This window comes from Neofelis nebulosa, chromosome 4 (genome assembly GCF_028018385.1).
Source record: "Neofelis nebulosa isolate mNeoNeb1 chromosome 4, mNeoNeb1.pri, whole genome shotgun sequence".
Classification (NCBI taxonomy): domain Eukaryota; kingdom Metazoa; phylum Chordata; class Mammalia; order Carnivora; family Felidae; genus Neofelis; species Neofelis nebulosa.
Genome location: NC_080785.1, coordinates 112,393,238 through 112,416,457, shown reverse-complemented (window position 1 = coordinate 112,416,457; position 23,220 = coordinate 112,393,238). Strand labels below are relative to the sequence as shown.

At 54.5% G+C, this 23,220-nt stretch overlaps 2 protein-coding genes across 3 annotated transcripts; one reads left to right on the top strand and one right to left on the bottom strand.

Annotated features, from left to right (window-relative positions):
* Nucleotides 1–5,719: 5,719 nt before the first annotated feature.
* Nucleotides 5,720–16,042, bottom strand: LOC131509733 (guanine nucleotide exchange factor subunit RIC1-like). Of its 2 annotated transcripts, none has more exons than XM_058725800.1 (2): nucleotides 15,879–16,042; nucleotides 5,720–10,854 (listed from the first exon to the last, which is right to left on the bottom strand). In XM_058725800.1, the coding sequence occupies exon 2, from the start codon at nucleotides 9,877–9,879 to the stop codon at nucleotides 8,848–8,850; it is 1,032 nt and encodes a 343-aa protein (XP_058581783.1). In that variant the 5' UTR covers nucleotides 9,880–10,854; nucleotides 15,879–16,042; the 3' UTR covers nucleotides 5,720–8,847. The 2 variants fall into 2 exon arrangements, with proteins under 2 accessions (XP_058581783.1, XP_058581784.1); XM_058725801.1 differs by lacking the exon at nucleotides 15,879–16,042 and adding an exon at nucleotides 12,885–13,615.
* Nucleotides 16,043–16,122: 80 nt separating this feature from the next.
* On the top strand, nucleotides 16,123–17,173 carry DNAJB8 (DnaJ heat shock protein family (Hsp40) member B8). The gene has a single exon (XM_058725802.1). It carries the CDS (start codon nucleotides 16,389–16,391, stop codon nucleotides 17,079–17,081), a length of 693 nt encoding a protein of 230 aa, XP_058581785.1. The 5' UTR covers nucleotides 16,123–16,388; the 3' UTR covers nucleotides 17,082–17,173.
* The last annotated feature ends 6,047 nt before the right edge of the window (nucleotides 17,174–23,220 follow it).

Genomic DNA, 23,220 nt, shown 5'->3' with positions numbered 1-23,220 from the left:
GACTTTGGTCACTTGTCTCCGGTCGCCAACATCTCTAACCAACAAGGTGCCTGATGACCAATATCACTGATCATGGGATCCTCTTCTATCAAATTTTCTTGACTGTCCGTGTGGTCACCAGTGGCTCTGGTGCCCAACATCCCTGTCTCCTCAGTGCTAATCACCCAGCTTTCTAGTGTCCAGCATAGGGGTTGTGGAGTCTTATCTTCCAGGACCCTTATGACCAGTGTCCCTTATATCCTGATCACCAGGAACACTGACTGCCAGCCCCCTGGTCATCGGTATCACCAGTCACCTGTGTCTCCGGTCACTAAATTCTCTAACCATTGCTGCCTCTGGTCCCCAGTAGATCACCCAGCACCAGGATCTCTGGATGCCTCTAGCCCTTGAATGTGATCACTGACGTCCCCTCTACATTCAGTCGTCAAGAATATGAGCACCAGATACTTCCTTCACAAACATTCCTGTGGCTCACACCCTCAGTCCCCCATGTCCCAGAACAATGACGAATGATATATGCAATCAACCATCCTGCTGATCACCAAGACCTCTGAACACCACCTCCTGATCCTCAATGTACAGCCACCACCTCTGATCACGTGCTTGAATGATGTCATCTCCCATGACGCCACTGTCTCTAATTACATTACTCTATTCATATGTCTCTGATGGATGACTCCTTTTGGCCCTAATCACCATCTCTGGTACCCTGAGTCCTTGACGATTAGGCTTTCTGATGGCCAACCTCCTTGTTCTCTGGCAGCCCTGATGTCTACGTGAGCCAGGAGGCCCTCCTGTCATTCTTCCCATTGCAGACTGCCGGTGCTGGCAGGGTGCTTGCTTGGGGCCGGGGAAGCAATAGTCCTGTGGAGGCCAGCATGCCTCCTGTGAAGTCCCAGATACCTCAGCCCAGCAGGACAGAGTGGGAGGAGCATCCCTGGGTCTCTGACTCAGGAGCCCTCTGCTCCTGCTCTGCCGCCACCACCCTGCACACGTCCTTTTCCTGTAGAATGGACACCTAGAGCAGGCGGGAACTGACCTGGTGTGTAGCTGGATATGCACTTGCCTGCCCATCTGAATCCATAGTGGCCTTCTCAGCCCTTCCCCAGCTCACAGCATTCTGGCCCACCCTCCCCCATCAGCTATTAAACCCACACTGAGGGCAGGGATGGTCGTGCCCTTCTGTGCCCTGGCTCTTGACGGTGGGATTGTGTGTCTATATGATCATGTACTCAAGTGAGCACGTATGTGTGCCTGCTGATCCCTTCGTCCACACCTGGCCGTGTTCTAGGCACGGGGGCTACACCACCCGATGAAACAAACAAGAATTCCTCCCCGTGAGCAGTTGACGCAGTAACGACTCTACCCGGCCTCTGGCAAACAGTGTTATTACCTGGCCCCAAATCCAGAACCAGAACCTGGGAGTCCAGAGTTTTGAGTCCACAACTCTGTACCCCAGTACTCAGGAAGCAGACCCAAAACAGAGCACAGCGGCTGTCCTCCCAAATCCAGAATTTAGAACTTGGAGCTCAGAATCCAGAACTTACATCCAAGAACTCTGAGATGGTGGCTTAGAACTTGAACCTCAGAATCCAGATCCCAGAACACGGAGCCCAGGACCTAGGGACCTGAGCATGGACCCCCCAAATTCACAGCCTAGAGCGTGGGGCTTGGAACCCAGAGTGTAGCACCAAGGACGTGGAGCCCAGGGCCTAGACTCTACATCCCCGAGCTGGACCTGAAGACCAGAACCCAGAGCCCAGAAGAACCACAGAAAGACCCCCCCCCCCCCCCGCCCACCCCTGTTTCTCTATTACTACCCTGGTCTTATTTCCTTCCTACTGCCAAGCAATATTTTGGGAGCACCCAGTGCCAGAAGCAGCCAGCAAGAAATAAACAGATGAGCGGATCCCCTCTCCCTGCCATGTCAGGTCCAAGAGAGCAGGGACTGTGTCTGTCACTCTTGTGTCTCCATTGTCTCTAACGGGCCTGCAGTAGGTGCTTCCCAAATGTCTGTTGAATGGATTCATTCACTTCTCCCGAATGTTTGCCGACCCTGGTAGTTGTTGGCATTCTGGTGGGGACAAAACACACACGTCTTGTCCCCATGAATCTGCTCTCTCTGGCTGCCAGGAAACTCACGGAGGGAAGGGGTTGTTTCTGACAAAGGCAGCAGCCAGAGTTGGGGAAGACTGTGGGGGTAGGGATGGTGTCCAGTGAGTGACCACCAGGAGCGGGGGAGGTATGGTGGCTTCGGAGGCCCTAAGTTCAAGCCCCAGGCACTCGTGCCACTACAGTTTCTGTTCCCTCTTCCATAAAATAATCAGGGCTAACAATGACTCCTGCTGCCCGAGTCATTGTGCGGGTAAATAGTTTCGATTCTGTGGCCTCAAAGCTCCCGGGCAGGGCAGGGCAGGGCAGGGCAGGCAGGCAGGCCAAGTGTCGCAAGTGGCCGCCTTAGCTGGGAGATGGTGCCTTTATGATTCCGCGGGGGCCTGGCGCCAGGGCGCCTGGGGTGGGTTGGCCTTTGTTCCATCTGTTTGCACCCAGGTGGGGCTGCCTGGCCCAGGGCCCCTTCCTCCCTTCCTTCTACAGAGATGCTTCCAGGCCCAGCTTCTTATTCCCATTTTCTGTAGTGAGAAACCAAGCCCCCTTTTGTAATTCATAGAGACCATCTCAGTCCTTCCCCAGAAATTCCTCCCACCTCCTGGTGACCACCACTAGAAACAGTCAGTGGACACTGCCCCAGGGGAATAAGATTTGGGAGGAATGTCTGCCATCCACCTGATGGAAAGGAAGGACGAATCCCCCGAGAGGCAAGGAAGAAGGCAAACACCCAGAGAGCTTCTCCTAAGGTGAGTGGACTGCCCCAAGTGACTTCATAGCACCAGGCAGTAGATCAAAAGTCCACTGTGTGTGGGGTTTTTTTTAAAGCAAAATGATAAAATAATTCCAAACTTCATCTGCAAAAACTAACAAGATCAGCACAAGTCAGAAAATTAAGGAACATAAAAGCAAGGTGTATGTGTAAAGCATTCCAATATTAAACAAGATTCTATGATCACAATCTCTTTTTTCTTTCTTTCTTTCTTTCTTTCTTTCTTTCTTTCTTTCTTTCTTTCTTTCTTTCTTTCTATGTTTTTAAATTTATTTTTGAGACAGAGACAGAGACAGAGTGCGAGCAGGGGAGGGGCAGAGAGAGAGGGACATGCAGAATCCGAAGCAGGCTCCAGGCTCTGAGCTGTCAGCACAGAGCTCGACGCAGGGCTCGAACCCACAAACCACGAGATCATGACCTGAACTGAAGTCGGCTGCTTAACTGACTGAATCACCCAGGTGTCCCAATCACAATCTTTCAAACCTTGTGGTTCTACTGTAAGAATCAGGAGATCAGTGGCTCAGACTCCAGTAAGCCCAAAATAGACCCTAGGATTTACAAGATCGTGGATGATGAAGGAGGTATCCTGAGTCAGTGCAAGGGGGAAGGATTATTCAAGCAAGGGGAGTTGGAAAAACTCACTGGTTGGCATCTCACTGAGGGAACACCTAACTCAGAGATCTGAAACCAGCAGCATGGGGCCTTATCCAGCCAGCAAATTTTGCTTGGCTGCATGATGTTTTGCAAAAGTATAGGTGCGTTGCAAACGATTTTGAGTCAGGTGAGTCACTTAAAAATGGGCAGAAGGTCTGGTTCTGAGGGGACTCTTATATCTGCAGGGCCATTTTTCCATCTTTCCCCTCAGGAAAAGTACGTGGGTTCGAGCCCCGCGTCAGGCTCTTTGCTGACAGCTCAGAGCCTGGAGCCTGCTTTGGATTCTGTGTCTCCCTCTCTTTCTGCCCCTCGCCCACTCACACCATGTCTCTCTCTGTCTCTCAAAAATGAATAAAAGTTAGAAAAAAATTTTTAAATGTTTGTGTAGATATGGAAAATAATGGAAGATATATACCTAATGAATAATAGTTGTTAGTTTGGGGAAGTGTGATAGTCTGGGGATGGGGGAGAGGGTAATTTTTGACTTTATAAACTTATGCTATTATTATTATTATTGTTGTTATTTTTAACTTTAAGAAAGAGAGAGAGAGAGATGGGCAGAGGGAGAGAGAGAATCTTGTGGAGTCAGACAGGGGTTTGATCCCACTACCTTGGGATCATGACCTGAGCCAAAGTTAAGAGTGGGATACTCAACTGACTGAGCTACCCAGATGCCCCTGTGCTATTATTTTACTGTGTTACGACTTTGTGCCGCCTTTGTAACATAAAAAATAAAGAATCATCACAAACACCTGTGTTCTTTTCTCTGTCTTATTTCTGACTGGTCTTTCTCCCTGAGATGTCCTCCCCTTCGTCCTTCAAAACCCCAGAGAACCTAGAGAAAACCTTGAGTTCTCCTTTTCCTTAGCCCTTCAGGGCCTCCCCAGGCCCTAACCGATGTCCCTCAAGGACAAGGCCTGGGTGTGGTGCGGACACCCTTGCCTCTCCCTTGCTGTGCAGCCCTAAGGAAGTGGATTAGCTTCTCTGAATCCTGACTCCTCACCAGTAAAACGTGACCACACCTTGCAGGGTTGTTTTACGGATGAGGGGGCCAAGGGGTCTCAGTCCTTGGAGAGCCTACCTAGCAAGGAGATATCCTTCTGATGCTATTTCAGCCCACTGCTCTTCAGACAGAGTTCCCTTCTCTACTAGAAGTGTCTCTACTCCTACTCAGTGTCCTTCTCTATTCCTAGAAGTGGGCAAGCCGCCTGACCTTCCTGTTCTTCCTTCCCACACATCCCCTAAGGTTGTCAGGGTCCCTTAGGAGTGCCAGTGGGATACACCTGGCTACTTAGTAGGTGTTTTCAGTATTTCCCCCCCAGCCTGCCCCCAACCAGTCGGGGTCCCCACAGATCATCCCTCCTGTACACCTGGGGAAACTGAGGGCCAGGCAGGGATGGGGGTCTCATTTCCTGGGGATGGGGGAGAACAGGATGGCTCCCTCTGGTATGCAGGCTAGCGGTGGGGGGGTTTCCTTCTTGAAGAGGGGACTTGGCGGACCCTTTGCAGCTGTTTCCTTCCGCCGTCCCATCTGTCCCTCCCCAGCCCGCACTGCGGGGCTCCCTCGGGGACCCTGGGAAAACATTGTCCCTCTCCTTCTCCCCGCCCCTCCCACCCGGGTTTGGCTGTACTGATTTGGGGTGGGGCTGTGATCCAGGTCTCCCAGGCTTTGAGGGGCTGCTGGGATGGGCCCCTCCCTTTCCTCAGAATTCAGGAACGGAGGGGACGTTTTTACACAAGCGCACATCACACTGCACCACTGCCGATACCGTCCGGACAGCATCGGAGCGTCTCCTCTGCACCTCACACTGCCCCGTGCTGTCCCTTCGCCTGCTGTAGCGCCAGCCTCCTCCCTGGCCCTTGCCCCCGGCTGGTGCCCTGCAACTTGTCTCTTCTGCCAAAGGGATCTTTCTGAACCTTTTTATTTCAATGATGAAATATTTCAAACACCCACAAAGATAGCTAATACTAGAATAAATACCATGGTACCCCCCGGTATTGGTTTTCTTTTTAAAAAAATTTTTTTAATGTTTATTTATTTTTGAGAGAGAGAGAGAGAACACGAGCAGGAGAGGGGCATGGAGAGAGGGAGACACAGAATCCAACGTAGGCTTTGGGCTCTGAGCCGTCAACATAGAGCCGGATATGGGGCTTGAACCCATGAACTGTGAGCCCGTCAACATAGAGCCGGATATGGGGCTTGAACCCATGAACTGTGAGGTCGTGACCTGAGCTGAAGTCAGATGCTCAACCGACTGAGCCACCTGGGCGGCCCTAGTTTTCTAAGCTGCACAGCAAATCCCAGACTCGGCAGCTTAAAACCACGCACACAGTGCAGAAGCCCAGCGTGGCTTAGTGGGGTCCCACAAGGCTGCCCTCAAGGCATTGACCAGGACTGGGGTCTCGGCAGGGGCTTAACTAGGGAAGGGTCTGCTCTGCTACCAACCTCGCTCAGGTTCTGGCACAACTGAGGACCCTGTGGCCGTAGGATTCACAGCAGCTTGCTCCTTCAAAGCCAGCAACACACACTCTGCAGGAGAGTGGCCAACACCAGGGAGTTTTATATAATGTCCCGCAATCCCGGGAATGGCATCCTATCACCTTTGCCGTATTCTATTGGTGATATACATGTCCCAGGTCCTGCTTACCTTCCAGGCTGCAGACACCAGGAGGCAGGAGAACCGAGGCAGCTTGCAGTCCCTCTGACGCCCCCTCATCTCATGTTAAGAAAGAAAACATCACAGGGGCGCCTGGGTGGCTCAGTCAGTTAAGCGACAGACTTCCTGTCAGGTCGTGATCTCGCGGTTTGTGGGTTCGAGCCTCACGTCGAGCTCTGTGATGACAGCTCGATGCCTGGAGCCTGCTTCGGATTCTGTGTCTTCCTCTCTCTCTCTCTGCTCCTCTCCTGCTTGTGCTCTGTCTCATTTGGTTTATTTAACCCCCTCCCCCCAAAATAGAGAAAACATTACAGGTGTATTGAACCCTCTGAACCTTCTTACCTGCCTTCCTTCCCTGAAGTAGCTAGGGCTTGATGACTCCCATGTAGGTTACATTTTTTTGCTACATGTGTATGAATCCTTATGCCATAGCTCACGTTATTCTGCACGTTTTTACATTTTGCACAAATGGTATCTTAACAGTAGGTTTTTTTTTCTATGACTTACTTTTTTTGGTTTACTATCACGTTTATGATATTCTTTCACACGAATATATGAAGTTCTGTTCCATTCAAGTTTCGCTGCGGTATATACTATGTCATCGTATAAATATAACACAATGTATTTGCCAATCCTCCTGTTTTCTATTATTTAATTTTTTAATGTTTATTGTTTTTCAGAGAGAGGGAGAGAGAGAGAGAGAGAGAGAGAGAGAGATAGAACAAGCAGGGGAGGGGCAGAGAGAGAGGGAGACACAGATCTGAAGCAGGATCCAGACTCCGAGCTGTCAGCACAGAGCCTGATGTGGGGCTCAAACTCACAGACTGTGAGATCATGACCTGAGCTGAAGTCGGATGCTCAACCGACTAAGCCACCCAGACACCCCCCTCCTGTGTTATATTATAAAGAGAGCATATGCTTGCTGTTCTCATCCCTCCTCCATGCATGAGGGTTTCTCTGGGCACAGAAGCCTAAAAGTGGAATTGCTGAGTCAAAGGATTTAGTACCCTCACATCTCCAAGATAAGGCCAAAGAATTTTCCAGACTCATTGTTCCCATTGACACTCCCACCAGCAGGGCAGGGAATCCCCGTTGCTCTATCCACATCCTTGCCAGCACTTGGTAATGTCAGCCTTTTACATGGTTACCAGTTTGTTGGGCATGAAATGGAACATCATTGTTGTAGAGAGATTGTTCTAGAACATGCCATTGATCACATTCTCCTTGTGCTTCAAATCCACCCGAGGGCTCCCCAGCTCGGGACCTGATCCAAGCTCTTGAGTTTGGCATCTGAGCCTTGCATGACCTTTGCACCCCCATAGGCCCTGCCCCCTCATTGTCTCCTCAGTCCCAGGCACAATAGACCACAGATGAGGCTCTCCCACCACGCGAGGCTTTGTGCTCGCTGCTCCCTCTGCGTGAAACCACCCCCCTGTATCAAGGCCCCTGCTTTATTAAGAAATAAATAACCAAACAGACCGCCTGTATGTTTTGAACGTTCACATTAAAGAAATGAATGCCTTAGGCACAGTAAAAACACAAATGCAATATAACCGTACTTTTCAAATGGTGGCTTCAGGGTTCAGACCAGAGTTCTCCACCTCGATAGCACTGACGCTGGGGACTGGATCATTATTTGTGGTGGAAGGTTGTCCTGTACCTCGTAGGATGTTTGGTGGCATCCCTGACACCGCCCCACAAGATGCCAATAGCAACCCTACCCCCTTGTCATGACAATTAAAAATGTCTCCTGTCATTGTCCCCTGGGGAGGGAGGGCTGACCCTGTTGAGAGCACTGATTTAGGAAGAGGTTCATTTATAATGCACCCCGTAGTCTGAAAGTGCTTACAGCCCTATGATGAACATTTTCTTCCCACCTGGAAATACTGTTTTTTTCCACGACCGAGCAATTTATACCCTTGGGAAAGGACATCCAGAGTCTAAATCCGAGGACCTTCACATGTGTGAGGCTAATGTCACCTCTCTCAATAGACCCTGCTGGAACTGCCCTGTTTAAGCCCTGCCCAGATGTCACCCCAGGTGTCTCCAATGCTTGTTGCAGCTGCCTTCATGTGTTTGTGGGTCTCTGCTCCTTTCCCACAGCCTGGGATTGGGAGGGCCCTCTGTGGGTGTGGGTGACACAGCTGAATTCTGCTCTGTTTCCAGCTCGCACCTGCACCAGCGCTGAAAGATGTGTGGATCTGAATTGCGAATTGCATGGAAGTCACCTAGGCCCTTCTCCAGTTGACCCAGTGAAACCCAGATGTGTGCTGGGACCCCGGTGAGCAGGCCTGGAGAGGGGATATGGGAAGGTCAGGGTGAGGAAGAAGGAAACAGTTCTGGCCAGAGCGGTGGGCCAGACCTCCCCAGCGTGGGTGGGCAGGGGCATCTTTGGAGACACCGTACCCTCAATGCACAGCAGGGCTGCAGGCCTTGTGGGAGGCACCTGTGTGCCTGTGTGTACACGTGGACACTTGTGTTTGTGTGTATAGGCACACACATATTGCGTGGGGGCATGGATGCCTAATACGCATGTGGAGGTGGGTGGGGCCCTATCTGCCTACCCTGTCTGAAAGAGAAGGCTTGTCATCCTCCTTCTTCTTTGTTTTTCCTCATGGCAGCTATCACTACCTGACATTATATTATGTTTATTTATTATTAGTTTCTTGTGTCTCTCCCGCTAGCTGTCAACTCCATGAGGGCAACGCCCTGGCTAGTGTGTTCACTGGCATATATACCTGCAGCACCCAGAGGAGTGCCTGGCTTATAGTACATGTATGCATAGGTGCTCAAGAAACATATGGGATAAGTGGTTGGATGGATAGATGAAGGGCTGGCTGGCTGGATGAGTAAGTGGATGGATGGATGGATGGATGGGTAGATGGATGGACGAGGAAGTGGATGGATGGATGGATGGATGGGTGGATAGGTGGATGGATGTATGGATGGATGGATGAGTGGATGGATGGATAGGTGGATGGATGACTGGATGGATGGGTGGATGGATGGATGGGTGGATGGATGGATGGATGGATGGATGGATGGATAGGTGGATGGATGGATAGTTGGATGGATGGGTGGATGGATGGATGGAAAAATGGATGGGTGGATGGATAGGTGGATGGATGGATGGATGGATGGATGGATGGATGGATGGGTGGATGGATGGATAGGTGGATGGATGGCTGGATGGATGGGTGGATGGATGGATGGATAGATGGATGGGTGGATGGATAGGTGGATGGATGGATGGATGGATGGATGGATGGATGGATGGGTGGATGGATGGATAGGTGGATGGATGGCTGGATGGATGGGTGGATGGATGGATGGATAGATGGATGGGTGGATGGATAGGTGGATGGATGGATGGATGGATGGATGGATGGATGGATAGATAGGTGGATGGATGGATGGATGGATGGATGGGTGGATGGATGGTAGGTGGATGGATGGATGGATGGATGGATACGTGGATGGATGGATGGATAGATGGATAGATGGGTAAGTGGGTGATAGGTGGGTGGATGATTGCTGGTATGAATGTGTGCATATGCATGTAAGTCTTGACTCTGGAAGATACTTCAGGCTTCTTTGTTCTATACTCTTTCCAGAAAGACCCAGGATGCCCCACATTCCAGAAGCTACAGAGGTCCATGGTGTGTATGTAGGCAGTGGGGGTTGAATCATCCTGGAGGCTTAGGATGAGCTGTTGGAAGTGGGATCAGAGCTCTGCCTAGGGTTGCCCCATGCAGGTATGGTCTGAAGACTAGGGCACTATGGGTGGGGAGAGGAGAGTGGCTGCCCTAACAGGCTGGTGCACTTTGGAACACGGCGGGGGCGGTCCCCACAAATGATGCCTTTGCTCAGGCAGAAACCCTCCACTGGAGGCTAGAACTGAGCTTCCAGAGACCACATGGACCACTACCAGGAAGGGTGTTACCCGGGTAGGGGTTGAGGGGAAAGGATCCTGGGGACCCAGTGGGCACCCATTACCACGGGCCAGGAGGGTTGAACAGGACACTTTCCTGGACGTCTTGGGGGAGGGAAAGCAGGTCTGAGCCACGTCTGTGTCAGGACCTAAGCTGAGATTGTCCTGTTACCTCTGGAGAAGAAGAGAGGCCCGCCCTGCCTGGCACTGGGCATTCACTGTCTCTTCTACCTGTCTAGTAACCCACCACCTGACCAACCCTCCATCAGCGCACCAATTTATATGCTCATCGACCCTTCTACCCATCCTCCCACAGACCTGTCCATCTACTACTCCTTCCCTTCATTCATCTGTCTGTCTGTTTTTCCATCCATCCGTCTATCCACCCGTTAGGCTAGCAATCCCACATACACAGCCTTTTCTCTGTTCTAAGCTGTCCTCAGCAATCCTATGAGGAAATGCTATTATTATTCCCACTTTACAGATGAGATGTAGAAAGTGAGAGACAGAGAGGTTAAGTGACTTCCCCAAGAACACACAGCTGGTAAATGGCAGAGCTGTCTGACCTGACAGGCTGAGCTCTAAACCTCCCAGTTTTCTGTTCAGCCATCTAGCCACCCTTATAGCTGTCCATCATTCAGTCTCTTCACTCACCTGTCACTGTCCATCCAGTGGCCCATCCATCGCTGTCACCCATCCATCCTGAAGGTAATGCAGTTAGAGAACCAGGGGCCCTGAGGGGAGAGAAGGCCCGGACTGCCCATCTGGCTGGGCTGGGGTGGACTGCGGGGGTGGGGTGGGCTGCCCCGGGCTGGGCAGGGCTGCATGAGGCTGGAGGGAATTAGCCGAGTGACTGCCAGGATCATCTAATTAGGAACGCTAGTGATAAGAAGATAGGATCGAGGGTGATTAGAATCCTTTTAAAAAGCCACTCCATTAATTACAGAGACAGAGAGGGGCCTCTGGCTGCTCAGAATACCAATTGGCTGCCTAATCGGCCTCCATCAGCTCGCCCTGGGGAGGGTTCCTGGGACCGCTGTGTGACCTTGGGTGTGCCCTGCCCTCTCTGGGCCTCCCCGTGCATGCACTGGATCAGACTCTTCCTGAGATCACCTGGTCATCCAAGGTCCTCTTTTTCTTCCCAGGCCATGGCTTGCGGGGGGCAGGCAGGCCCCCTGAGGCCCTGAGGGTGGGCCTCAGACTGGGGACACAGAGGCTGCAAGCCAGGGAGGTTAGCCTGGCTCCCCAGGGAGGAGGCAGTCCTGATGGGGAGGAGTTTTCCCACGCACCGGTGAATGAGGACAGCAAGGGTCAGAGAGGGAAAGTGAGCAAACAGCCAGTGGTGGTCAAGGGTGTGGGGGCTGAACTCAAGTCATGCCTGCACATCCCTGTGTCCTCACGCAGGCCCTGGGGAGGGACTCAGATGCCTCTGCTCTTAACACTTTTGGTCTTAGGATTTCAGAGGACACGACTCAGAACGATTTTCGGCAGGGAATATCACCTCTGCCAAGTTCCACACCTTCGTCTGTAGGAAGCTCGCCCCACCTCGTCCTTGGTAAGCTGGAGAGGGCCCTCCATCTTCTGAGATCCTTGGGCAATGAGCAGCTGAGATCTGCCTCTGTGTTGTATGCCCATCCTATAAGCCCTGGGACAGCCCTGAACCCTGGGGGTCTCCAGCCCTGTCTCCATCCTCACTGCCTCCTACAGACGGACCACACCAGGGTGGGGCCTCAGGCTGAGCACAGGGCCTGGGGTCAGAGAAGTGCAGAGATCTTTGCTGGGGGAGCTCCAGGACCACAGGAAAGTTCCTCTTTGCAAAGACATTACAGGTCAAGTCTCAGGCAAGGCAGGCAGAGGGGACCCTGGGTCGAGGGGAAGCATCTCATCATCCTGGGTCCCTTGTCTCTTAATTGGATGTAACCAGCCACACAGCGTCCTGATTGTGTGGCCATGGGACCCTCAGGCGTCTCCTGTAGTGGTGCCATTGCCACCAGCTCCCTGACGGATGTTGCATGACCCCATTAGCATCACCGTAAACGTATGACCATCCCTATGTCCACCATCAACCTCCCTCTTCCCCACCATCGCCATTATGACCGTCCCCGCCTCCTCCAGTATCGCCAGCGATCGCACCAGGTCACTATCATCACACTGTCACCACCGCCACATCCTGCCTCTGACGCCACCGCCACTGTCACCACCGGCCTCCACCTCAACAGTATTCACGTTCCTTGACCCACGTCACCGCCATTAGTGTCACCAACACCATCTTTGTCTCAGCCAGTGTCACCCTCACCACAACACCATTGCTACCGTCACTGCTACTACCCTTACTGTCGTCACCACCACCCGTGTCACCACCGGTGTCCCCTGGCCCAGTGTCCCCACTGCCCACCTCCCTCCTCATGCCCACCGTCATTGTCGCGTCTGTCACCCTCACCGCCCACACCACCTTCCCCTGAGCCACTGTCACCATGACTGCGTGCACACAGCTGCTGACCGTGACAGGTATGAAGACACAAAGTGTGAGTTTTCACGACCAGGGGATGACCTGGGCGCGTAAAGATCAGGGAAACGAGGCATCACTGACGGTCTTGGTCTGCTGCCCCAAAGTGGCGAGATCTTAAGAGTTTGCCTGGAAGCTGCTGGAATCTCACGATCTTCTGGGAAGCGCCCCCCCCCCCGCCGCCCCGCCCCTGAGCATCTCAGCCTGCATCTCTGAAGGGGGGCAGTTCTCAGAGGTTGCCCAGAACTTCCTGCAGACCTCCAGTTGCCATCTGCCCACAACGGCCTCTCTCTCCTCTGCTTTCCGTAGCTCATGCATTGGCAGACTCCACCCCGGAACCACATGGGGAAGGGGATTCTGGAAAATCTTCCCGAATTCTCTAGGACGCCGAGGGGACCATGGAGGAGGGTGGCGGCAACGCTGAGTTAGCAACAGAAACTCCAGGACATCGCACCTGCTGCTTCATCACCATCAGCATCAACACCGTAGCTACAGCACATCGTGACTGTTGTCAGCAAGCCCTCCATTGCTGTCACAGGTCCTGTCGTGTTGAGCAGCGCTTCGGTCACCAGAGCATTGCCATCGCCGGCAGCACCAGGGCCACCCCCCACCCCCCGCATGCTGCAGGATCACCCACTCCCTAAGAGGATTGTGCCTCCCCACCTGTAGCCTGAGACGTGCGGACCCTTCCTGAAGGAGTGCCATTCCCCACCTCGCTGATGCTGGCCTTGGCCTCATGGCATGAGCAAGGGCGACGTACATCCCATCCCGGGAGAAGTTTCCAGAGGCACTCCGCCTTTCGCCCGGCTCTTTCTCCCACCCTCTCTGCCACGAGAACGCCACGTTCCAGACCGGAGCCCTTCCTCATCCGGAATCCCAGATGAGAAGACGTGCGAGTTGGAACCCCAGCAGCTGACAGAAGTGGGCAAGGCCTAAATGGCTGTCGTAAGGCTCTGGGATGTGGGGGTTGTTACCAAAGCAAAGCTGTACAATACGCAACTTCCTCTACTCCACCATCACCGTCACCAACGTCACCACCTCCAGGACCATGGCTGCCATGACCACCCTCCCCGATAGGAGCCTTTCCATCACCTCCCCGCCACACCTCCACTGTCGCTATCAACGGTGCCCAATGACCGTCCATCCCGTCCATTGTTACACGTCCAGGGTCAGTGTCACCACCACCAGCACCTTGTCTGTCATTATCAACTCCACTATCACTGCCATACTTACTCTCACCCTCACCACTGCCTCCACATCAGAAATGCTACCCTAATCACCTCCACCATGTTAACGATGCCTTACTGGCCACCACATACCCACTTCGCCATCACTGTCCCCACAGTCATCACCGAGAATTGGGCAGGCAGGCAGCTTTCCCCAGCTCCAATGGGCAGGCCCGTCGAGAACAGGCTGTGACTGCAGTGACAGAAACAGTTACAAAATAAAGAAGCGTTTTCATCTGTAGCTACACTCAGTGGACTTATTCTCGGTTGTCTATTTCCTCTACTGAGTGATATGTGTTAGGTGTCAACCCATGTGGCAGATGGACACGGGGCACAGAGGACAAGTCCTGCTCCTGGGGAGGGGTATGGGGGTGACAGCATCTCTCACTCTAGGTCAGGCTTGCAAAGTGTCTCCAGATTCTGAGTTCCACCTCCTGGCATTTGGGATTGGCCAGAACCTGCTGTTCCCTGTTAGGTTCTGGGAATGTAGCACTGACAGGAAGGGAAGGAAGAGAGAAAGAGAGAGAGTACAGACAGGGGTATTGGGTAGGGACTAGAGAAAGGAAGATGGGCAGGGAAGGAAGGAAGGAGAGAAGGCAGAGGAATGCCTTCTTAAAACATTTTTTTATTACATTTATTTATTTTTGAGATACAGAGTGCAAGCGGGAGAGGGGCAGAGAGAGAGAGAGAGAGACAGAATCCGAAGCAGGCTCCAGGTTCTGAGATGTCAGCACAGAGCCCGACTCAGGGCTCAAAACCAGGAAGCGTGAGATCATGACCAGAACTGAAGTCAGACACTTAACCAACTGAGCCACCCAGACGCCCCAGGAATGCCTTCTTAGGTAGGACTTAGTGATCCCAACAGCTCTCTCCTCGCGGATGCGCTTACTAGGCAGTTTAGCCTGTGTTCCACCCCAACTGGAGGGGGTGAGGGGAAGGGAGTAAGAGACGTCAATCAGTAAATCAGTATAGTTCCTTGCTATTTCTAAGTACGATCATGGGATCGTAGAATTAAGGATCTACACGGGAGCAAGAATTAAGGAAATGTAAATGCCTAGGAACCTGTGGTTACCTCACTCACCTTGCTAGCTTACTAAGTCACAAACTGGGTGACTTAACAGAGGGGCGCCTGGGTGGCTCAGTCGGTTAAGCGTTCGACTCTCGGTTTCAGCGCAGGTCATGATCTCACGGTCCATGAGTTTGAGCCACGCGTCAGGCTCTGTGTTGACAGTGTGGAGTCTGCTTGGGATTCTGTGTCTCTCTTGCTCCCTATGACTCCCCCACTCACGCTGTCTGTCTTTCTCACAAATAAATAAACTTGAAAAAAAAAAAAAAGAACAAAAGCCCCAAACGGCAGAAATGTAACCTCTCACAGTCCTGGAGGCCGGAAGTCCACAAGCAAGGTGTCACAGGGCTGCACACCCTCCCTCTGGCCTCTGGCGACTTCAGGCTCTCCCTGTGCCACACTGCTACCCCTCTGTTCTGTATGTCCCTGTAAGGACACTTGATAATCCAGGATGCTCTCATCTCGACACCCCTAATTTAATTACATCTGCAAAGATCTCTCCTCCAAATAAGATCACATTCACAGGTTCCAGCGATTAGGACAGGGACATAGCTTTTGGGGAGGCCACGATCTAACCCACTACCCCCATTATCAATCCCGATTTCTCTTTCTTCCAGAGTTGCGTGGAATGCTTCTTTCCATTTGCTGTCCTCAGACAGCCCTGGGTTTGCCTCTGTCTCTCTCTCACTGACCTGCTGTGCGACCCTGAATACATCCTGCATGTCTCTGAGCCTCAGTCATTAAACAAACATTTACTGATCACCAGGCACGGAACACCCCTGCCTTTGTGGGGCTGACCTATGAGGATCTGACCCTATTAAGGGGTACAAGAAGAATGAATTCCTGCGCCTGCCTCCCTGCCTGATTCCCCACTTCGGGCCCCCTCACTCCATCCCAACAACCCAGCTAAGTGGGTCTGTGGCAGGAAGGCCTCCCTCCCCCTCCCTGACCAAGGCTCACCTAGGCCCTATCCTGCGACAGATTCTGCCTCTGCTCCTTGGCTCCCAGGAGCTCAGCCAATAGACCCAGCGTGACCAAACTCCAAATTCCAGGCCCACCAAGGTGCCCACCTCTTTGGCAGGGGCAGGCCAGGTCCAGAGCTGGGGGATTTGCCCCGCCCCGGGTGGGGGGGGGGGCTGATGTCACAAAGGGCCCAGCCTCTGCTCCGCAGGGGGGTCTGCCCCTGGCCTGGCCCCACTGTGGCAGTGCTCCCTCCCCCTCCCCCTGTCAGTGGAGGGGCCCACCTGTCCCTGAGAACTGAGAACTGGTACTATGAAAGGGTAGACTCACTGGGCAGAGCCGTGCCCGGAGCCAGTAGATTCCAGCAAGGCCCCCCCCCCCCCCCCTCCGCTGAGGGAGCCACACCAGCTGCTGCCTCCTCTGAGCCCATCCCTGCCACCCAGGCCACCGGTGCCCACCTCGCCTTCTCCCCCACCTTCGCCTCCCCCTTCTCCCCACCCCCACCTCGGCATGGCCAACTATTACGAAGTGCTGGGGGTGCAGGCGAGCACCTCCCCAGAGGACATCAAGAAGGCCTACCGCAAGCTGGCCTTGCGCTGGCACCCGGACAAGAACCCCGACAACAAGGAGGAGGCTGAGAAGAAGTTCAAGCAGGTGTCTGAGGCCTACGAGGTGCTGTCCGACTCCAAGAAGCGCTCCGTGTACGACCGAGCGGGCTGCAACAGCTGGCGGGCCGGTGGCGGGGCCAGCACCCCCTACAGCAGCCCCTTCGACACCGGCTACACCTTCCGTAACCCCGAGGACATCTTCCGCGAGTTTTTCGGTGGCCTGGACCCCTTCTCGTTCGACTTCTGGGACACCCCTTTCAACAGTAACCGCGCTGGCCAGGGCCACGGCCTGAGGGGGGCCTTCTCGGCCGGCTTTGGCGAGTTCCCGGCCTTCATGGAAGCCTTCTCGTCCTTCGACGCCCTGAGCCGGGGTGGCGGTGCCAGCCACACCACCTTCTCGTCCACCTCCTTCGGGGGCTCCGGCAGCTCGGGGTTCAAGTCGGTGATGTCGTCCACCGAGCTGGTCAACGGACACAAGGTCACCACCAAGCGCATCGTGGAGAACGGGCAGGAGCGCGTGGAGGTGGAGGAGGACGGGTGGCTCAGGTCAGTGACCATCAATGGCAAGGAGCAGCTCAAGCAGGTGGACAAGTGACCCAGGCTGCCTGGGCCCCTGGCCTGCCACCCGCCGCCGCGCCCCAGGGCATGAGTGTGGCTGATGCTTAATAAAGGTGCCAAGTGAGTTCATGAGAACAGCTTGCCTGCATGTGGCGGGGGTGGGGGTGGGGGGATGGGGGGGGGTGGGGGGGGTGGGGGGGAGAGGGGGGCAGTTGCTGGGGAGCGTGGGGAACCTGCTCAGCAGGCCAGGCCCCAGCCGCAGAGGGGCGTGTGTGCTCTGGCCCGTGGGTGCCGCCTGCACACGTGGGCCGCGTTCGTGGTTTGTGACCCCTCTCGTGCCGTGACTGCCTATCCTTCTCGGCCCAGCCTTATGACTCTGAGCCTGCCGTTGGCTCTCTGATGGGGCCGCATCATCCTCCCAGGGCCTCCCAGCTCCTCGTCTCAGCCCCCTGCCCCCCAGTGATTTTTCATTTGGCCATCGTGCCCAACCCAAGCTGCATCGCTTCACCTGCCTTGCTGTAAACCGTCAGTGGCTCCCACTGCTCTAAGCATAAAGACCTCAGGCCTCATCCTCACCATGAGGCCCTAGTGGCCTGGCCCCTGAATGCCCTCCTGGTCTCACGTCCCGGCAACCCTCACTCTCTAAGCTCCAGACATACTGACCTCCTCTCTATTTCTCCATGGAACCAAATGTCTTGCAACCTCAGGGCCTTTGCACACGCTGTTCTCCCTGGTAATTGCCCATTCATCTGTAGGCTTTTGCTCAACCACCACCTCTTCAAGGAGGCCTTCTGAGGACTGGGACCCTGTTATATAATTTCCAGTTGACCCCCAAAGTAACCCTATGTAGGAGGGACTTTTGCCTGAGGGTCACATGTGTGGACACTGTGCACACGTCTCTGTCTGTATATGTCCAGCACAGAGAAGTGGAAGATGGTTTGAGTTCAGTCTGCTGCCCCGGTGGACCATAAACACAAAAACAGGAGCTCTGATCCTGTTTTTGCTCATGTCCAGCACCTACCCCAGGGCACGAAGACAGTAGATACACAGTAAATATTTGTTGTATGAAGGTGTTTGCGTGGGCATGCTTGTGTGTGTTTGTCCATGACCCTGAGTGAGGTTGCTACAGCTGGACCACAGGGCTCTGTCCTCGGCATTGTGTCCTCAGTGTTGGCACTAGGGCATTGAAGGAGCCACAAAAGGCACGGGCCTCACATTCTCAGACACACTCCATTGGGAGTGAGCTTCCCATCACGGAAGGAGTGACAGTGCCGAATTCTGATTCCGTGTGGACCTGCCGAGTGCTAGTCTTTTAAAAATATTTTTTAAGTATATTTTTATGCTGAAGCAATCTCCAGTTTCAGGTGTGTCCTGCACTTTTAATTCAGCGCAATTCAAGAGATATGTATTGGGCGGATTATTATATGCCAGGCACAGCGCCAGGTCCTGGGGATGCAGCAATGGGCAAGACAGACTCCTGCACTGATGGGGCAGACGTTGTACTGGGGAGCCAGAGAACAAGCAGGTGTGTGGAACATTGTCCCCTGTCCCTGTCATAATGAATGTGAGGGAGGAAATACAGGCAGGTAGGCTCATGGAGAAGGATGGGGTCAAGGGCACGGGCAGGCGAGTTTTCAGTTGGGGAATGGAAGTGAGATCAGGGACCATGTAGTTATCTGGGGGAAAAGCATTCTCGACAGAGGGAAGAGTAAACGCAAACCCTGCCCTGTTGAGGAACAGCAAAGAGGCCAGTGAGGGCCATACCCACAGTTCCATTTGATGCCCACGCTCTCCCAGATCGTAGTCGTTGACCCACGTTACATAAGAGGAAACTGAAAGGAGAGTCACATAACTGGCAAGTGGCTGAGCCAGGATTTCATCCAAAGGATTTACCTTCAAAATAATAATGGTAACAATAACAATAATAATAATAATCGCGGCAACAAAGGAGGAATGTGCCTGTGAGTGTGTCTGCCAGTGTGTGTGTATGCGTGTGTGCACGCATGCACGAATGCATCTATGAAAGATCGGCATGCTGGCAGTTCCTTATTCCTTGGGGGCTGGAGTGGAGCCAGAAATAGAGGCGATTCCAGGCTTCAGGGTTCAAGGCCAATTAGTGACAGAGTCTTTGGTTCCCAGGCTGCGAAGAGGGGGTGTGTGGGCGTGGCCAGGAAAGGCACTGTGAGTACCAATCATCCTGGGGCCTGATCAGGTTTTGCTCACCTATGCATCTCGACTCCTGGCCTGGCAAGTAGTAGGTGTCCAATAAATGATGTGAAATGAAAGGAGGTCGGAGCACACTGTTCCAGGGAACAGCAAGAATCAAGGGATGCGTTCAGAGGACAGCTTCCAGAACTCATGATGGGTGAGACTTCTGGGGAGGCCATAAACCTATAGGGGAGGGTGGGATCTGGCCAAAGACAGACCTGGGAGGAATTCATTCCCATTTCCCAATGCACACTTAAGCTGAGGAGCACCCATCATGGAAGTCAGGGTGTGGTGCTGGAAGCCTGCAGGTGGACCTGGGTACTTATCTCCAAGGGGAACCTGTTGAAGGTTTCTTCTAAGAAGTCAAGGGGCATCACCCCAGATCTCTAGGGGATACAAAGCCCCTTGGATGCTGCAAGTGCCCTGGCTGAGAGGACACTGTAGGTGTTCTGGCTGTTGGCCGCACCTCCAGGCTCTGCCTAGCCTCTAGCTTCTTGGGTCCCGCCTCCGGGAGCCTCTGGGACAGACCAGCAGCTGGAGGTCTCCTAACCATGTTACCGGAGGAGCAGGAGAGCCCCATGACGCACAGAAGGTTGAACCCCAGCTCCCAGCCCTCCAATGGGACTAACTTCATCAAAGCCCCCACTACAGCATTAACCACCTGACCTGTGCCCCTGCCGACCTGCTAATTTCACCAATTACTGGCCAACCGCGGCTGCATCAAGTGGGCCCGCTTAGCTCTGACAGCTGCTGGGCAAATCCAATTACGGCCGGCCGCCCAGGCGGTCGCATGGCCCTGGAGCTGGGTGCACAGCACAGATCCGGGTGCTTGCAAAGCACTGGTGTTCCCAAACACCCCCAGGATCCCCGGGCCAAGGCTCACGGCCGGCACTCCCTTCCTTTCACCAAGCCTGGCCCCAAAGCCCGTGCTTTCTCTCTCCAGCTCAGACCTGTGACCGATCATGGCATTCCCCTCCCAAACTCCTCCTGCGGCTGCCTGACTTGGCGCCTACTGTATCTGGCCACACGTGTGCCGGGTCGTCAGCCACCCCGCTGAATCCTGTCTCAACCCTTAGTCCCCAGACAGACTGAGGAACTGAAGCCCGGACAGGCTGGGGTGCACCTAGGGATGCACAACCGAAGATAAAAGTCCAAACTCCCCAAACGGGCATTCGGGGCCCCTGCTGCCTTTCCAGCCGCACGTCTCACCCACCTCCCACAGGCACTGGCTGCTGGGCCTGTACGAGCATCCACGGCTCGTACATTCTGTTCCCACACTCTGAGCCACCCTTCTCACCTCCTTTGGCCTGCCTGTTAAATTCATCCTTGGGGGCCTTGCTTCCATTGTCACCCCCTTGCAGAGGCCTCCCCGGGCCTCGCCGGAGCAGGACCTTCTGGCTGAGGGAACCCGGCCGTCTGGGCCTGGCTTTGTGCCAGGTGCCGAGACTTGCGGCAGCGAGGAAGCCTGGGGCCCCCACAGAGCCCCCATGGCCCAGCACGCACACCCTGACTTGGCCAGGCTGGTTGGGTCCAGCTCTGTCCCACTTCTCATGCAAGAGTGCCCTGGGGGGGGGGGGGGTGACATTGAGGGCCCGCTCCTGGCCCAGCCTCAAGGGGCCTCCTAAGCGGTGAAGGGCCCCACCTTCAGAATGTAGCTCCTCATTTCCACTGCTGCCTCCTGGACCCCCCCATCACTCCCCCGGACATTGTGTCAGCCTCCCCCTGGGCTGCCCTGCCTCCTCCTTTCTCCTCCTTCATGCTGTTCTTATCCCGGCAGACAGAAGGATCTTGTGAAAAAGAGTCTGAGGAGACACTCAAAGGAAAAGCCAAAGTCCTAATGGTGGCTACAAGGCCCTGCATCAAGGGCCCCCTGCGACATCCGTGGTTTTCCCATTGCTAGCTCTCCTCCAGCCCCACTTGCCTTCTCACCAGCCTGTACACATACCTGGCATGCTCCTGCCTCAGGCTCTTTGCACTGGCTGTACCCTCTACCTGGAACCCTCCTCCCAGCTTGCCAAGCAGTCACCTCATTCCACACCTGCCTTCCGGTCTTTGTGCCTCTCCCTAGGCCCCCCTCACTCTCTCTGCTGCTGTCCTGCCTCGGGACTTTTGCACATGGTGACCCCTTTGCCTGAAACACCTCTCCCCACTCAGCCCCACCCAGCTAAACTCCTACCAACCCCTCTGGTCTCTTCCTAGATGCCACTTCCTCAGGGAGACATCAGACCTAGTCAGGCTTCCCTTTCTCCACCCCTCACCTCACCCCAGGGTTCCCCCCTCATCCCTCCAGGGCCCCTGGAACTTGAAAGGGACCCAAATCAGGTAGGGAAGGAGTGGGGTCCCCATCACGGGTTGGACAACATGGCGTCCCGGCATGTTCTTCTGGCACTAGGATTTAGTGACACTGGAACATTTTACAAGTCAGGGCACCAGAGCCCTGGGGAGGGATGCTCCCTGGTTCACAGAGCAGGTGGGGAGCCAGCTCTGCAACCTGTCTGCTATGAGTAGCCTCAGGCCTGGCCGGCAGTGTGACCCCCACAGGCGTGTTTCCACCGGAGTCTGGTTTCTGCATGGACTGGGGTTGGGGGGCAATGTTCTCAACCCTACTGAGTCCCCAGGAAGAACTTTGTATGCATACTCTCCCCAGGGACTTGCACCAGCCCAAAAGAGGGCTATGTGCCCCCATTTTACAGATGGGGAAACTGAGGTTCAGAGGGTTAGAGACTTGGTCAAGGTCATACTGACATGCGGGGGAGCCTGTTCTGCCCTCCTCATCCTTCCCCCCACCCCTGCACCCAGGGCCTGGGGCGGGGTGGGTGGGGCCCAGGCAGCCTCTGCCCGCCCTCCCTCCCTCTGGCCAGTCGATGTTATCGCAGCTGATTTAATTTCAAAGACGGATTGAGCCTTGGCGGGAGGGAGAGAGGCTAATCGCAGCCGCCATCTGCCCCGTTGTCATGGGGATGGGCTCCCAGCAATTGTGCAGGGGCTGGACCCAGATAAGGGCAACACAGTGGGCTGGAGGGGACTGCAGTGGGTGAGGTGGGGATGGGCAGGACGATGGGGGAGCAGGGCGAGACACAGGAGGAGGAGAGACCCACGGCCCCAAGAGAGGCAGGGGGCACTGAAGCACAAGGGCACAGGGGTGTCAGGGAGCTGGGGGAGAGGGCTCAAGGGTGCCCGAGCACAGAGAGACACAGAGAGACTGAGAGACACCGGAAGGCAGCTGGCAAATGGATGGCTGAGCAGAGGCTACGGGCAAGGCCAGTGATTGCAAGTCGGGTGACAAGAATGCCTTGCTCGCCCACTGCCCTCCTGGCCAAAGACTTGGACCGTGGCTACAGGGCCCTGCTGAGCCAGGCCGTTCAGCCATGCCATCGTCTCCCACAGCGGCACTGCCACTGGGCCAGGGCCTTGGTGGGACGTTCAGACCTCCCCAGACTGCCCCTCTACCTCAACGTCACAGACCCCGGAGTCCCTCCCTGGCTAGGCAGGGTCCCAAGCTCGGCAGGAAACTGGCACCCTAGCTATTTCTACCAAATAGCTGCCAGGGCTCTTGGTCTGGCTCTTAGGACATCAAAACTTGCCAAGTCAGCAATGGCTTCATCTTGGGGGTGGAAGGGAGGTGCTGAGCGCCTCACGGCACACTGGTCCACAAATGTCATCCGCGTGCCCATTTTACAGGACAGGGGTTTGCAAAGAGAGCTCCCCTTGTAACTCATTCGACAAATACTTGTCGGTCACCTCCTGTGTGCCAGGCCTGGGAAGGTGTTGGGACAAGACCTCCGGGCTCTGCTCTGACACCCCCACCGCCCAGGCTCCACGTTCCCAGGACTCAGGGCCTGGCATGCCTTAGCTCCATCCTCAAGGTGCCCCCACCCTGCTTTCACAGCTGAAGCTCTAGCACATTCCACCTCGGGTCTGTGTGCCTTTGCAGATGTTGGCCCCTCCCCGGGAACCAATGGTGAATC